This window comes from Tursiops truncatus, chromosome 10 (assembly GCF_011762595.2).
Source record: "Tursiops truncatus isolate mTurTru1 chromosome 10, mTurTru1.mat.Y, whole genome shotgun sequence".
NCBI classification, from domain to species: domain Eukaryota; kingdom Metazoa; phylum Chordata; class Mammalia; order Artiodactyla; family Delphinidae; genus Tursiops; species Tursiops truncatus.
This window is the reverse complement of record NC_047043.1, coordinates 76,716,525-76,734,214: the sequence shown is the minus strand read 5'-3', so window position 1 is coordinate 76,734,214 and position 17,690 is coordinate 76,716,525. Positions and strand designations below refer to the sequence as shown.

At 40.4% G+C, this 17,690-nt stretch overlaps 1 protein-coding gene across 1 annotated transcript in view; it reads right to left on the bottom strand.

Moving 5' to 3' along the window:
* SYNPR (synaptoporin) overlaps window positions 1-17,690 on the bottom strand; it is a 292,285-nt gene that overhangs the window by 29,093 nt on the left and 245,502 nt on the right. Inside the window, exon 4 of the mRNA XM_019947709.3 lies at window positions 12,573-12,771. Coding sequence (XP_019803268.1) covers window positions 12,573-12,771 — 199 coding nt within the window. The remainder of the gene's footprint in view (window positions 1-12,572; window positions 12,772-17,690) is intronic.

Below are 17,690 nucleotides of genomic sequence, written 5' to 3'. Positions count from 1 at the left end.
ATTCTTTAGTTTTCTGATTACGCATTTCCCAAATAATCTCTCACAAGCACAAAGCAGATAGGCGTCAGTAACCAGTGGCTGAAAGGATGCTTCAGAAGTTTATAAATTTGAATCTGCCTCGATGAAGTACAATTATAAATACCTCTTTTAAATGAACAGTATGAATTAAGGCCAAATTTCACATTTCAGAGAGGAACAAAGATGACAGGGATGCTAATGTACTATATTTTGATTCCATTTCCCGCTTACAAAATGCCTAATCAGAACAAAGTACACGACAGAGATACCTTAAGATACCTTGGTTGGGCAGACTCCTTGTACATTGTAGCATGCTTGCTGCAGGCGGAATCTGAGAAGAGCTAGGGCCCAACATTTTGAAACGGCAAGCTCAGTGTCTTCTGAGCTGAGGGACTGTCTTCATAACAATGATGCTTATTTCGATTTCTGGGATTCTGTTGCTTGAGTGCCAATGGATACCTCCAATATCTAGAGACCCAGATCTTGACAGTGCATATTCTATACTTCTGGCAGTTCTTCCTGTGTCTCTCTTGGAATACACATTGGCTGTGTGCAGCCAGTGTAACCACAGTTCCTGGCATGCAACAGGAACTCTCAACAAATACGTGCTGAAGGAATGCACACAACAGACCCTATCCTTGATGACCAGCTGGGAAGGTCATTCGTTTCACTTTCATACTGACTTTAGGGAACTATAGCTGTGTTAGAAATAGCCCTTGCCCTTCAGAAATTTGATGTTTAGTCATGGAATCCGACAAAACAACATCTAACTCAGGTACAAAGCAGTACTTGTACAAAGAAAGATTTCCACACAGAGGTATGGAAGTTTGAGGAGGGAGAACTCAGATACCTTCTGGAGGAAGGATGTGGACGATGAGGAAATACTGCAGGGAGCAGATAGCGTTTGAGCTGGGTCTTTGAGGATGACTCAGATTTTGATAGGCTGAGATAGGGGAGGAGATGAGAACCTTCCAGGTGGCAAGTGCTCAGTAATTATGCAGAAGTAGGCCTGTAAACAGCATGTTTAGGGAATGGTGAGTCATCCAGTTTGGTGAAAACTTGGGATATAGGGAATGGTAGGACATGGCTTTGAAGAGTAGGTGAAGGGCCATGGCTTAGGAGGGCCTTGAAGGCTGGAGTGAGGAGAGGTGAGCCAGAGATGGACCATGGCATAAACGCAGCTATGTTTGGACTGATGGCTGGAAGAATGCAAGACAGGAGGTGGGGGACCACTTCACTGAGAGTCTCCACAAATATGACCTAACATGAATCAATTCTCTCCTTTCCAGAGCCCCTCCCCCTGCCCGTTCCCTATAAACTTTGCCAATCCTCCAGGCCTGGGGGTTTCATAAAGCTCAGAATGGGGTTTTCAGCAGCCAGATCTTCTAATCAGGGACACGAATCCCATATAGTTTGGTCTTGGTTTTTTCAATCCTGAATCAACAATTTCTAGAACAAGTGAAAAAAAAAGGGAAGGAAGGCTGTGGGATATAGCTTAATTGGGGGTTTGAAAGAAGCCACCAGATTTATGCAGAAGCTCATGGGAGGCCGTTGGCAGCCGGGCAGGGCTGGACACAGATGCCCTGGTCCTGCTGCGCCCCGGCCATCTGAGGGCTTGCCACACACAGAGCTGCAGGCCTGAGAGACACCCCAGCATGAAACTTATAAAGCACTTCCTTATTTTAAAAAAGCATCCCATGCAACTTCTGTATGTTTGTTTTCTTCTTCTGTTTGTGGCCAGAGGAGGAGTTAATGATCTTGAATTTCACTTACTGAGCCTCAGTGAGAGGGGAGATTGCCAAAGCTAAAGGTATGCAGAGCCCACCTCTGGGGCCAGGTGTATGCTGCCATGCAGGTTAAAGCCTGTCTTGGGGATTCTCCCTAGTAATTAAAGCCTGAACTCCTGCATACTTAAACATGGCTTGAATTGAATTTTTGATGTCCCCTTAGTATCCCAAGTTTAAAAGAAAATGTTTCAGTGGAAGCCTCCTTAGAGCAAGTGGTTTTATTTTTTCTCCCTCAGAAGAAAATATTCTCTTTGCAGATCGTTTTTGGAAGAGCTCTTCTCCAACAGTGTAAGACTGAAGGGTCTACGGTAGAATCAAAATCTGGAATCCAAATTTTTCATTCAGATCAGAGGTAATTTGTTAGGGATATATTTTATATGAACTTAAAAAAATAGAAACTTCTATAAAAATCAAGAGAACAATCAATTTCTGAGTTTTTAATCCTAAAGAAATGATTTAAAATATATGTCAAGATTGAAGCACAAGGCTGATCATCACAGCATTGCTGAAGAGAGAGAAAAATTCAAAACCACGCAAAATTCAAAATCCAATAACGAGAGGCTGGTTAAATAGTTCATATTATCTCGTGATAATGGAATATTATGCAGCCATTACAAATGGAAAGAACTAGAGTTAAATAATAATGAATATTGAAGTACTGCCAGAGTTATTCTATCTTATTCTTTCTTGGTCCTATGAATAAATAAACTGTTTTTAAGCATCTACCATGTGCTTAGCACCTAACCATCATATTAGACATTTGTTATTTAATCCTAGCAAATATCTTTTGACGTATGGGTTCTTATAACGTTTTTTTTATAGAGGAGGCAGAAATTATGTATAGGTCAAGATTATTTCATTTGGCAAGTATGAGAAACCCCAAACTAGCAAGCACAAAGGGAAACTCAGTAACTTACAAAAATGGATAGTCTAGAGTGTGTCTGGCTTCAGGTATGGCTAAATCCAGGTGCTCATTTTTGTTTTTGGTCAAGTCACTCTGTCTCTCTCTACCTTTCTTTTGCTCCATATCTAGGATCTGCTTATCTCTGCTCAGCTTTATTCTTTTCACAGATTCCTTCCACATTGTGGGCAGTGTGACCACTATCAACTAAACTCACATCTTCCTAGCCTCACAATTCCAGAGGAAGAACTTCACTCCATAGATAAATCCCAGAGGAGACTCTGACTGCCTGGCTTGAGTCACCTGACCATTTTATGTTATTGGGTGAGGCACCATGACTGATAGTTCAGCAGGACTATATGAGTCTACGAAGGAAGGTGGCAGGCCAAGAGAAATGTCTACTATTATATTATTTCCCCCTACATTCTTGCTCAAGCCATTCCCCTAGTCAAAAAGCCCTTCCCTCCATCCAGCTGGTCTCTACTCTTTGTCAAGTCTCACAGACTCCATAAACCTTCTTTGACCACTCAAACCAATAAACGGCACTTGCGGTTTCCCATTGATTCCTACATGATGTCTCTATCACCAGCACTAGTAAAACACACTTCTGTTGTGCTTTTATCATGATGTGTCTTTGTCCTGCCTTATTGACTTGACTGTCAGTTGCAGTACAGTGAGGGTTTGTATATTTCATGCCACTGCAGGCCCCGAACGTCTTGCACATAGGGGATGCTGAATAGGCTGATAGACATTCTTAGATTTCATTTTCATACTTCCAGATAAAAATGGGGTGGCAGCAGAGTACCATGATGAAGAGTGTGTCTCTGAAGCCTCACTCTCTGTGCATCACAGTACAAGTTACTTAACCTCTGTAAATCTGATCCAGCATCTGTAAAATGGGCACAATAATACCCACCTTAAAGATGTTTGGAGAATTAAATGAGGTAACTACTGTCTAATTTAATTTCTGGCTTGTGGAAAGTGCTCGAGAGTAAACGGCAGCTCAAACAGTGGCATTTTAGCCTTCTTTTCCTTAGCCTCAACTGCAATTTTTCTAAGTTCTTTTTCCATTGTAATAATTTCCTTTTTTTTTTTTTTTTGGTCTTGTAATTTCTAGGTTGTCAATATCTACATACTTTTCTGCCTACAGGGGTGTGGCTAGTCAGTTCGGTAGTGGGCCCACAAAGCTATAAATAAAAGTCACTGCAATTCAGGCTTAGGTGTTCTTGAGGCAGTATATGAATCAATAAGATCTTTCTTAGACATTTCAGAATAACTTAGAGACAGATTCCAAGTTGCAGGTTTCAGATAACTAGGTGTTTGAGTGAAGGGGAGATCACAGCTTGGCCAAGCTCTCAGGTATTTTCAATTAACCATGTCCCTCATAAGGAATCCAAGCCAGTTTTACCTTGAGTCACATTCTCTTCTGTTCCCTGGGCAAGGTTTGAAGCTCTCTCCCTTGCATGGCTCTGTGGCTTTGATTAGAGTCCTGCTAATAAGCAATGGAAATGAAGATGCCCAGCTGGGAGAAAGAGCCGCAAAAAATCCAAGCTCTGGACTTTGTGCCAATTATTTGAAAGTTTAATGAACCATGGGTATTAGCGCAAGACATTACTGAACTGCTGAAAGCCCCAGTGAATCCAAGCTGCATGTGTGAGTGTCTGCTTGTTCTGGAATCAAAGAAATAAACTTAGCAAAGAGTAAGGATATTTTTGCCACCATGGGGGCGGGGTGAGGTGGGCGATACTTCATCACTTTCAAAATATGATAGGAGGAGGGTAAAAGTCTGAATCTAGTTTCTCAGTTGGATGCCCCCAAACAATCACATGTTCCACGTTTCTACCTGTTACACCACTTTGCTCTTCACACTCTGCTATTTTCAGACTTGCCAACTGACAAGGGATTCAAGCTCCTGTTCTCTGGAGCCTAGCTTATTTAATGGAACTGTGTTCTTTCCCCTCTTTCCCTAAAGTATGAGATCTGAGTGCCAGGATGGGGGTGGGAGAGCTGAAGGGAGGGGAACTGAGCGATGGGGACAGAGTGACCCCATCTTAGGGCTGACTGCATCTGTCTCTAATGACAACAGCTTATACTGAATTTGGAAGCTCTAAAAAACAACAAAAATAATATATGAGTGTTTGATGTCAACAGTGCAACAAGAAGCCTTCCAAAGCATTTCTCAAGACGAGAGTCAGAGAAGTTAGTATTTATCCACTTTGTTTTTCAGCCCGTCAGTCCACTGGAATGTAATAAACTCTAGCTGCGTGGACAGCGCAGTATGGACGCCAGACTACATGATGGAAAATAATGGCTTGCATTCATGAGCACTTGCTCCTGTTCTAATTGCTTTGTGTGCAATAACTCATTTAATCTGATCGACGACTTTCCGGGTTGGGAACCATCGTTATCTCTATTTCACAGGTGAAGAAACACAAGTACAGAGAGGTTCTATAACCCGTCCAAAGTCACACAGGTGACAGACAGTGGTGCTGAGATTTGGACACAAGCAGTATGGGTACAGAGCCTGAATTCTTAACCACTGGTATACCCTACTGTCTTCCCATGACAGATTTAGCCTTCAAGGGTAATAGGAATAAAGCAGGGAACTTGAGGCCAGCAGCTAGGTCTTACTCTGCAGTGTGTCCTTGGTGCCTAGCACAGGGCCTGGGACCCAGCAGGACTTAGACAGCCTTGATCATTACTCTTGAATCCAAGGAAGAGCTTTGTCTTGTAATCAAAAAGGAAACACATTTGGGGCTTTGCCAAATTTCCACTAGGTTCTGGTTTTTCTAATTGAATGATGAGTTCCCTGGAATGAGAGGAAATCTGACAAAAATGGATGGGGTCTGGACAAACACTCTCTGCTAGCCCTCTGAAGGCACTGGCTCCAACGCAGGACAGGAAGAGCTCTGGGCCCCTGAAGAATCACACTAATTCCATAAGCAGTTCACTGCTTTTATTAAGGCTACCGGACTACAGCTCATCTCTTTGTTTAACTAGTTAATTGGAGAAATGTGGTACCAAATACGGTGGGGATTAACGCTCCTCTAAACTGTAATTAAGAATCTGCTAATCATACGAAAGCTGGAAAAGAGCTGAGGATGTAAAATCTGATCAAACGTGTAGACGTTGTGCTGTGGGAACATTTAAAGCGGATCCATTTATTTGCCTTCATCTGTGGTGCCGATTCTGGAACGATGTATTTGTTGATGCAAAATATACAGTAGTTTAGATTAACAGTTCATGGTAAGGTTAGGTCCATGCCCTTTTTTTTTTTAAACATCTTTATTGGAGTATAATTGCTTTACAATGGTGTGCTAGTTGCTGCTGTATAACAAAGTGAATCAGCTATACATATACATATATCCCCATAACCCCTCCCTCTTGCGTCTCCCTCCCTCCCTCCCTATCCCACCCCTCTAGGTGGTCACAAAGCACCGAGCTGATCTCCCTGTGCTAAGCGGCTGCTTCCCACTAGCTAGCTATTTTACGTTTGGTAGTGTATATATGTCCATGCCACTCTCTCACAGCTTACCCTTCCCCCTCCCCGTGTCCTCAATTCCATTCTCTACATCTGCGTCTTTATTCCTGTCCTGCCACTAGGTTCTTCAGAAACTTTTTTTTTTTTAGATTCCATATATATGTGTTAGCATACGGTATTTGTTTTTCTCTTTCTGACTTACTTCACACTGTATGACAGACGCTAGGTCCATCCACCTCACTACAAAAAACTCAATTTCGTTTCTTTTTAGGTCCATGCCCCCCTTTTGTACTGCCAACACTTCTTGGTTCAAAGAGCGAGGAAGTGGAAACTACAGACACACACAGGCACGCACGCACACACACACACACCCCCACAAGCCAGAATGTCAGATTCTGACAGGTGTGCCTACCCCAACAAGATACACATTTGGGAGGCTTCAAATGATGGTATTCTTTTTTTGCACCAAATACATTATACTTGGGGCAGAATTTCAAAATAATCTCCTCCGTTTAATCTCCTCCGTTTATCCTCTCATCATCCACTACATGCTGTGGAGTTGTCTTTACTATTAGCCCAGCCCACCTGGGGAGGGAGTGCCTTGGCTTCCGGGTGGAGGTTCACTTCCTCCGCCAGGTAGGTCACCAAAGTCCATCTACATAACCTCTAGCAGGTCATTTGTAGGAGAGTCATAATTACTAAATAATTTTCCTCACCAGGCTGGATGCTTTTAGTTCACCCATATACACACATTGCTTGGCCTGTTGAAGATACAATTTAAGTGAAATACACTTAGACATGAAGTATAACTAACATGAGGAGAGAAGAGAGAAGAAAGAGGGAAGAAAGAGAAGAGAAGAGGGAAAAAGGGTGAGGAAAGGGAGGAGAGAGAAGAGGAGAGGCGAGAGAGGGGCTTCTCAGCAATTTCTGAATAGCTCAGAGACTGCAATTCTGATTTCCATCTCTAATGACAGCCAAGAAAGATGCAGTAGAGAGCAGGAACACGCACTGGATTCTCTGAGCATCCAGCTCTGTGCCTGCCTCCTATTCTCCTCTCCGTGATGGCCTTGGCCCCTACTTGACAATGGGGAGCCTTATTTTGTTACGGGGTTAAAAATCCACCTTCCAATCACCTCATAGAGCGGGGTTCCAGAAACAGAAAGGTTAACTGGAAGGCTCAACCTAGCAATTGCAATCTTAGAAGGAGTCCTGAGTCGAGCTTGATCGTGTGGGACTTGGCAGCGGGTGGGGGCCGAGGGAAGAAAGTGCCTGGGATAAGGGAACTGGAGGAGAGTAGGATTGTGAGGGCTGCAGGCAATTAAAGGAAGGTGCCTGCAATTCCTCTTCAGGGGGCTAAGGTACTACCTAGTAACGGGCAGGAGAAAAATTAACATGAGGATAACGACAGGGCTACAATTAGATACCATTAATCCATCACTGGCTGGCGTGCCTCTCCCTGTGCAAAGCTCTTTGTAGGCATTAACTCTTCCTTTTCTTACAGCAGCCTTGTGACATGTGTATTATTATTAGCTTCATTCTATAGATAAAGTCGTAGGCTTCCAACTGTTAAATAACAGGTCATACAGGGGGATTAAAATCCAGGACCCCAAAGTTTAGCCACTACCCTCAAGACCACTGGCCTAAGAGTCTGAGTCCTTGTTCTGCCATTAGCTTCTTTGACCACAGGCAAGGTCCCTAATCTCCCAGCGATTCATTTTCCCATGCCTGGTGCTTGATAAAGAGAAGTCACAGTGAATCTGTGGAATGAGGCTCATTGTAATCGCTCCACGTCTCTCTCAGGATTGTTTTGAGGTTGGATGGGGAATATGAAAATATTAGGAATGCATCGGGCATAAAACAAATGTGAGCCATGGTACCACCGCATGACCGCAACGGTTGTAAACACTTCTGGTCCCATAAACTGCCTCTGGTCAACCTGATCTCCTTTACGGGAAAAGGAGAGCTTCAACAACACAGCCCCTTCCCTTCCCACAAAATCTTAAAGTGAATATTGATTCTACTTGACATTTAGAGTAGTTACTTTAAACCAAATCTCTCCTGAGAAGGATTCACCAAAATGTGGGATGGTGTTTATTAGATACTCATTCTGAGAGCACTCTGTCAGCTCTGTAAGATAAGTTATTTTTTTAAACTACTTTACATTAATACTAAAAAAAAAAACACCCTAAAGCCTCACATCGTCACTATTTGACATGAGATCTGAAAATGGTTCAGAACATCCTGTCTCAGAAATCTAGGCAGGAGATTTGGCTTTAAAACTGTACTCTAAGGAACATGACAGAATGATACAACCAGAGGTGACATTTCAATTCCACAATCATGAACCATCCAGGTGGCCAATTCTGCTTTCTGAGAAAGATATTTATTCATCTGTACAAGAAGGCACTCACTGTGGTGACGTACAGTAGCTGGCTGAGTTTTTGGCCTGATTTTCTCACTATTGTGTCATTCAGCATCATTAACAATTATGTTACTTCTAAAGACATGCAGATTCTCGTTTTCACTTGAAGGTGGGCAATCTTGTCAAGCATATTCAGTAGAGAAAAAGATGCCTTAAAAAATAGCCATTGATCATAGCCATTGGCTCCAGTCTGCCTGACATTGCTCATGACTGCTTACAAATACACAGTAATCAGTCCTGGTAATCGCTGATTTATAACAGCCATTGATCTTGGGCATGTTTAAAGCCTGTTTTCTATCACTGACATCCCTTATGTGCAACAGAGATAAACAGCAGAACCCTCTAGTTATCCTAGCATCATAGATTCACGGCAGCCATTCTATAACTCCAAATGGATTCTGAAGGCAAATTTTAAAAAACCCTCTATGACAGTCAAAGAAGCAGAGAAGTCTAGGGGTTCTAGGGTTTGGTTTCTCTATATCCTGAGCAAGAAAATAACAGGAGCTGTCCAGGTGTATAAACCAATTTGTCCTACCCACCTATGCCCCTCCAAATTTGTAGCACGTTGCCTATCAGGATTTTGGACCCTCTTGCATGGTAGTTATGAATTTGGGCCCTGGATTTGGAGAGACCTGGGTTCAAACTCTACCCTCTGACTATTAGTAATGTGACCTGGGAGAGTTAATTGGGTAACTTCGAGCCTCCCTTTCCTCACCTATAAAAGTGTATAACAATACAAGCTACAGTTGTTGTGAGTATTAAATCAACTCTACACAGCGTAAGAAACTCTATCAATACCAGCCGGTATTATTGTTGTTACTATTATCAACACCATCACCATCCTCATCACTTTCCTCCACAGTGATCTTATCTGTGCATGATGTATCCTGTCATGTCCTAGAGGATTACAGAGAATCCCGAACTACAGAATAAAGGGGAAAAAAAATCCCTAAACAAACAAAGCAACAATAACAAAAGAATAGTTAGTGACAGGAACAGAGAGAACAAGTAATGATCAGTAGCCATCTTTCTGGCTTTAAAAAAGTACAATTTCTGTTAGTTTAGTATTTGAAGGTTTTCTTAGGTATGAACCACATTCTTGAGATCTTGCTCACACTGTGGACTGGCCTTAACCTACTAATTCACAGTTAAGGGTGGGTACCATAGCCCACCCCTCCCTCCCCAGTCACGGCCCCACTGTGGTGGGATTAGAAGTGGAAAGGCTTGTCATTTGCAGGTGCAATGGCATCATACTGATCCTCTACATTCATTCTGTCTCTGTGACTCTTAGGATTCGGGCTCGCTTTTAAATTAACTTTTATCTGCTAAGTAATGAGCACATCAGTTTTTTAATATCACTGAAGTCTCACCTAGGAGCCTTTCCCTTTTTATTACTAGAATTAACTCCCCGCTCCTCTCCTTCTTCCACGATGTAATAAAACAAAACCTACCCAGTGTAGTAAACAATTCAGGATTTCATAATATCCTGCTTGATGGGAAAGACTATTTATACAGAGATGAAGTAGCATGGCCTCACAAGGTTACTTCTTATGAGGAGAATGTAGTTTTATATAACAAAATAGAGCTTTTCCCACTTTATAGGCAAACTAACTGAGTCAGTTTCTTCTCTCTGGAAGTCAGAGTATTTCCTCAGACTTTAGAATTCTATGAGAGTGTCTGCATGTATCCAGGAATGGATGCATACATGTCAGTTTTATAGTATACATACACATACACACACACACACACACACACACACACACGTATCTCAACCTCTTTGATGTATCTATCTACACGTCATGCGAGGGTTAACCCCAAGGTAGGTGACACTGTTAAAGATCTTTTAAAATCATTAAGACCAGTAGCTCCAATTTGGGAGGGAAAATTAAAAAAAGACATCTGTCCAAAGGTTCAAGTTCTGCTGATTGACTCTTCTTTTTCCACAATAACATACTGAAGTGCTATAAAACAGATCTTTCCCCAGTCCCTTCAAACTTAATCATGACGTTTTACAAATAAGGGTTTCTCCCAGCTACCCTTCAAAACATGTTGATTTTAAGTTTCTGGTCTCTATAATATATAGATTAGACTAGAGATCTGTAAAATTTATTTCACTCATGTACTCCTTAAAAGAATTTGTAAAAACTGTGTGCCTATTCGTATAAAGTTGACATATAATTTTGTTTTTATTAGAAGTCTAAACAGTTGCAAGAGTGTAATGTTGGGCATAAGTATTGATATTTAAAAATATATCCCATTGTATCAATTTTTAGATGAATTCAATGGAATTGTTATTTGATACTCTCTATTACCCATTTAAAAATTATTAAACAAATTCCTCATTAACAGTCAGAATCTTTACATGTTCTTTTTGTTCTCCTTGAACTTGTATTTCCATTATACTTCCCCCACCGAGTCATAGCCTCATATAACATTTTTTTATACTGGAAAGCATTTTATCGATCACCCTGTTACATTTCTTTGCAACAAAAATATGTATATAAATTAAAATTACTCTTTGATTACCCATGACCCTAATGCTATCAAAAATTTTTCTTTTGAGCTGGGTAATAATTAAAAATGTTATTAATGCACAATTGTGCAAAACAACATAAAGATATTACAAATGTTAATAATTATTAAATTTTAAAAGTAAAATTTTTATTAGAAATGTATGGGACTGTTTTTTTCTTCAATTAGCTGATGTACTTTTGAGGGAAAAATATTACTTCTAACATGGGACTTGATTCAGCATAAATTCTATTTCCATTTCTCGTTGTACAGGTGTGTTGAGAAGGTTTGCTCACAGAAATGAGTAGATGAGAATGGATGGGGTTTTGTTATAGTGATGCCGTTAATTTCTCTGAATTCCTTCTGAGTAATATGTCCCAGACCACAGAGTGATCTGTCATCAAAAGTTACTTTTTAATGATCTATCAGCTGACATAGATTAGGAATTTCTATTTTATTGAAAGGAAAAAATTCGAAACCTCCTTAGATGCAAAAGGATACACTACCCAGCCATTTGAATAACTCACTTTTGTCAATACCAACACCGATATTTCAAATGGTCCTTTTTTTTTAGTGCCTCCAAGGCTTCGCAACCTAGCAATATCCCGTGTGTGGGGATGGAAAAGAAGGATGCTTTTAGTTTATAAAAGGGGAATAGGTGATTAAGAAAGAAGCATTAACATATTTTCAGAAGCAGGGCATTCTCAGTAAGATAAGTTTTAGGCAAATGTACATGAGAAAGCTGAAAATTTTTAAATGTATTTCCTTAAAGTTATCCACACTTATGTACCCCTCTGAGAGTTGTGTTCCCCTAGGTGTCTGTGTGTCCCTATTTGGACAGGCTGAGCTAGACTGGTTTCACCCAGGTGAGTCCTTGAACCATTGTGTAAGGAAAAGAAAGTGGGGGCGGGTTGGTGGTGGAAAGAGATAAGATAGAGACAGAGACAGAGACAGAGACAGAGACACACACAGAGAGAGAGAGAGAGAGAGAGAGAGAGAGAAAGGGAGATTCAGAGACAGAGAACTCCATCTTCAAACTAAACCATTCTATGACCAGTCTATCATATACCAAAGGAATAACACATTTCAATAAGTACAAGTCACACGGTCTAAACAACCAGTGAGAAAAAATGGTCGACTAACTCCATAATACCGGAATTATAAATAAATCTGCCGCAAGCCTCACTACTCTTTCCTTGATCTCATGAGATTTCCAAGCATTTATTGCAGAGGAGTTTCTAGCAACTCTTACAATACGTCTCCAGCGAAGGGGCACAAAAGAATGACAGGCATCATGTTTTCGTTTTAGATCTAAGAGATTTGGACGAAAAAGAATGTGATTGCCTTTCAAATACATGCCCTGAGGGCTCAGGTAACTCCAAAGACTTTAAGCACTGGAAAAAAGAAATTAGAAAGGACAGAAAAAGTTATTTCATAAAGCAAACCACTTACTATGAGTGGACCCCGGTTGTTTTCTCGATACTTGTTCTGGAAGAAAATGTAAACGACAGTGGCGGCCAAGGAATAGAGGAAGGCAAAGACAGCCACGGTGACGAAGAACTCTGCCGAAGATGAGGAGTCGCCAATCAGGGCCACCTTCTGCCGTTCCTTCCCCTCACAGGTGGGCACCTCAAACGTCACCTGGTGTAACCTAAAGTACCAGAGATACCAGAGAGGAGAATCGTTAAAATGCTCTGGAGAGAAAACTCGATGCCATAAGTGAGATGTGATTTGAGACCTTCATGGCATGCCTCTGTGACAAATTCATTAGAGAAATTACAGAGACTGTAGCTGGACTCGTGGAAGCAGATACTGCAGTTAAACATCATTCCATTAGGTTTCACAGTAGCTAGTCACTTTAGAGAGCGGGGAGGAGGGAAGGGGAAAGTGATCCTGAAATGATGATGGGTTAGACTATGACATCCTTCCCCTTAAGTTCTCCAGTGGTTTCTCATTATACTTGGACTCACACCCTAAATCCTAAGCGTGACCCACCAGGTTCTGGCTTACGGTCTTTTCACTGACTGTTCCCTTTCCTTCAATCACTCTGTCTCCTGACATTGCCCATGGCTGGTTCCTTCGTGGCATTCAGGTGACAGCTCAAAATGTTATCTCCTGGGAAAGCCTTCTCCTGACTATTAATCTAAAATAGTTCTTTTCCCTTAGACATTTCTATCACATCTCCCTGTTCAATGTCATTCATAGCGCCCATCACCAACCACACTTCCTTGGTAACGTATTTAATTACTTTTTTTTTTTTCTGTCTCCACTTGATTTGGGATCTTGACTTTCTTCTTCTCTGTAAATCCTGAATGCCTGACACTTGTTAGACACTCAGTAAACAGGACTTGGATAAGTGAACAAACATTCTTGATTCTGTAAGATGACTGATACGCCCTAGTTTAAGTGAACTTTGAGAACTTCTATTTTAGAGAATAAGTTCTGTCAGGACAGCCTCCAGGCCCAATATATTACTTAATAGAGAAAAATAAGATTTTGGAGGGCAGTACATTCTGCTCAATAAATGACACCTAAGGAAGATGTGTTATATCTAGTACATGGCTCATGCTGTGAACTGGGTGGTGATCTGTAATTCAATGTAGGAGCCAAAATTCTGCTTCTTCAGAAATGACTAAATTATTCCTTGAGTATTAGGGAGGCACTTGGAAATAGACATGAATGAGGCTTAGTGTTATCAGTAAAGGAACACCTGGAAAATTATTTATAGAACCAACAATGATGATAAAACCACTGACGAACACGATAAATTCCCAACTTATGCTTAAGAAGTATTTCTCTTACTAAGCAAAACTTGATTCCTTTAAAATATATTTTTTTGTGTACATTCTCTTACAATTCGGATAATGACAAAATGATAAAATAGTAATACTAATATCAACTAACATACTGGAGCATTTATGTGCTAGATATTGGTTTTTTTTTTTTTTTTTTTTTGATATGCGGGCCTCTCACTGCTGTGGCCTCTCCCGTTGCGGAGCACAGGCTCCGGACGCGCAGGCTCAGTGGCCATGGCTCACGGGCCCAGCCGCTCTGCAGCATGTGGGATCTTCCCGGACCGGGGCACGAACCCGTGTCCCCTGCATCGGCAGGTGGACTCTCAACCACTGTGCCACCAGGGAAGCCCTAGATATTGTGTTTTATATGTACTGTTTCATTTAATGCTCACAGCAGCCCTATGATGTAGGCATTTTATTGCCCCTTCCCCCTTTACACATGAAGAAACAGGCTTAGAAAAGATTAATTTGTGCTAAACCACAAAGCTAGTAAATAGGGCCAGGAACTTTTTAACTTCTACGTTAATCTGTTTCTATTAAATAATGAGGATATTAAAACTAGGATGAGTTTTTTAAAAAGTGGAGCCCACGGACAACTAACATCATAACTATGGGTCTTGTTAAAAATGTATATGCCAGAGTCTGCCCCAGACCTACTGAACTGAAATCTCTAGGGGTGTAGCCTAGCTGACAACCAAAGAAGAAAACTCCAGTCCCCCCAAGTTCCTTATTTCTCAGAAATCTATTCTTTTTCATTTATTGCTTGACTTGAGAAAACTGTTTACATAGCTTGATTTTGCTTATTTATACTGAAGATCCTCTTGTTTCTTGTCAACCAGAAAAGTGTACAGCTTCAGTAACATTCAGGAAAATAGAAGCATTCGTCATGGTTATGCTGTAGAGACCCTTCCTCCCCTTGCCAGAGATACTAACATATTTCTCAATAGCTGAGTCTGTGGGAATGCTGAAAAATGAAATAGATTGAAAAGGTAATCATGCCAATTATTCTGATAGAGGTGATTTTCAAATAATGAACACTTTTTTTCTCACTATCTTGTATACGTCATCCATGCAACATATTTTTTTAAAACATCTTTATTGGAGTATAATTGCTTTACAGTGTTGTGTTATTCTCTCACTTCGTCCCAGCTTACCCTTCTCCCTCCTTGTGTCCTCAAGTCCATTCTCTACATCTGTGTCTTTATTCCTGTCCTGCCCCTAGGTTCATCAGAACCATTTTTTTTTTTTAGATTCCATATATATATGTGTTAGCATACAGAGAAAGTTTTTCTCTTTCTGACTTACTTCACTCTGTATGACAGAGGGAACCCTCTTGCACTGTTGGTGGGAATGTAAATTGATACAGCCACTATGGAGAACATTACGGAGGTTCCTTAAAAAACTAAAAGTAAAACTACCATATGACCCAGCCATCCCTCTACTGGGCGTATACCCTGAGAAAACCATAATTCAAAAAGAGTCATGTACCACAATGTTCATTGCAGCACTATTTACAATAGCCAGGACAGGGACACAACCTAAATGTCCACTGACAGATGAATGGATAAAGAAGATGTGGCATATTTATACAATGGAATATTACTCAGCCAGAAAAAGAAACACTCAACCTGTATTTTTAACAAGAAGCTCTGTAGTTCACGCAATGTCTATATTCTGGGGATAACACAGGGAACAAAGATAGATGGGCTGGTCCCTGCTCATGTTGAACTTCAAATTTAGAGGGAAAAGATAGCTCTTCTGAGAGGAGCCCTAGGCTAGTCTGGGGGTGGGGTGGTCAGGGTAAGATTCCCTGTGGAAGTGATTTTTAAGCTGCAGCTTGAAAAGTGAGTAGAAATTGTCCAGATCAAAAGCTGAGAAAAAAGCACAATGAAATACAACTTCACACCTGCTAGGATGGCTACAATCAAAATGATTATAAAATTGGAATAAGAAGTGTTAGTGAGATTAGATTGGAATAACAAGATAGGATTGGAATAGTAAGTTCCAATTAGAAAGCTGGGAACTTTCATACATTGTTGGTGGAAATGTGAACGGTACAGTCACTTTGGAAAAACAGTCTGGCAGTTCTACAGGTGGTTAAACGTAAGAGTTATCACACGGTCTGACAATTCCACTCCTAGATACATATCCAAGAGAAATGATAACATTTGTCTGCACTAAACTTGTACTAGAATGTTCATATCAGCATTATTCATAACAGCCAAAAAGCGGAAACAACCCAAACATCTGTCAGCTGATGAATGGATAAATGAAATGTGGTATAGCCATAGGGTGGAATATTATTTGTCAATACGAAGGAATGAAGTACTGATCCAAGTTACAGCATAGATGATCCTTGAAAACATTATGCTAAGTGAAAGAAGCCCGTCACAAAGGACCACACATTGTATGATTCCATGTATAGGAAATGTTCAGAATAGACAAATTTATGGAGACAAAGAGTAGGTTAGTGTTTGCCTAGGGCTGATGAGGGAGGATTGGGGATGATGGCTTAGTGGTACAGGATTTCTTTTGGGGGTAACGAAAACACTTTAGAATCGATGGTGGTGATGGACACACACTCTGTGAATATATTAAAATCCATCCAATAGTACATTTTAAATGAATGAATTGTATGGTATGTGAATTATATTTCAATAAAGCTGTTAAAAAATAGAGATGAAAGAGCATGTAACAAGATCCTGAAAAGACAAGGAGCACAGCACATGGGATGAAATATGCCTAGGGATCTGGCATATGGCAGGAAAGGGGATGAGTGACGGAGGATGAGATGGAAAAGTAGCCAGAGACTCTCACTGCAGGGTCTTGTGGGTCAGGTTATAGACTTGGGTCTTTATAACTTTTAAAATTTTTCCTAGTGATGACAACTTTTAGGATTTATTCTCTTAACTTCCATATATAACATATAGTATGTTATATTTATCACGATGTACATTACATCCCTAGTACTTATTTACCTTATAACTGGAAATTTGTACCTTTTGAATGTCTTCATCCAATTCCCCCTCCCCGCAACCTCCACCCCCCAGTACCCACAAATCTGATTTTTTTTTCTGTGAGTTTGTTTGTTTTTGAAGTATAATTGACCTACAACACTATGTTAGTTCCTGTTGCACAACACAGTGATTTGATATTGCTATACATTTCAAGATGATCACCACGATAAGTCTAGTTATGATATTACAACACAAAGATATTACATAGTTATTGACTATATTCCCCACACTGTCACTCACTTATTTTGCAACTGGAAGTTTGTACCTCTTAATCTCCCTCAACTATTTCTCTCCTCCCTCCAGTCTCCTCCCTCTGGCAATCACCTATTTGTTCTCTGTATCTATAACTCTGTTTCTGTTTTGTTATGTTTGATCATTTGTTTTGTTTTTTAGATTCCACATGTAAGTGAAATCACACGGTATTTGTCTTTCTCTGTCTGACTTATTCCACTAAGCATAATACCCTTTAGGTTCATCCATGTTGTCGAAAATGGCAAGATTTCATTCTTTGTTATGGCTAATATTCCACTATATATATATATATATATATATATATATATATATATATATATATATGTCTTTGTCCTTTCATCTATTAATGGGCACTTAGGTCGCTTCCATATCTTGGCTATTGTAAATAATGATGCGGTGAATACAGGGGTGCATATATCCTTTCTACTTAGTATTTTTGTTTCTTTGGATAAATACCTAGGAGTGGATCTTTATCTGAAGACCAAGATTGGCAAGATTTTCTTATA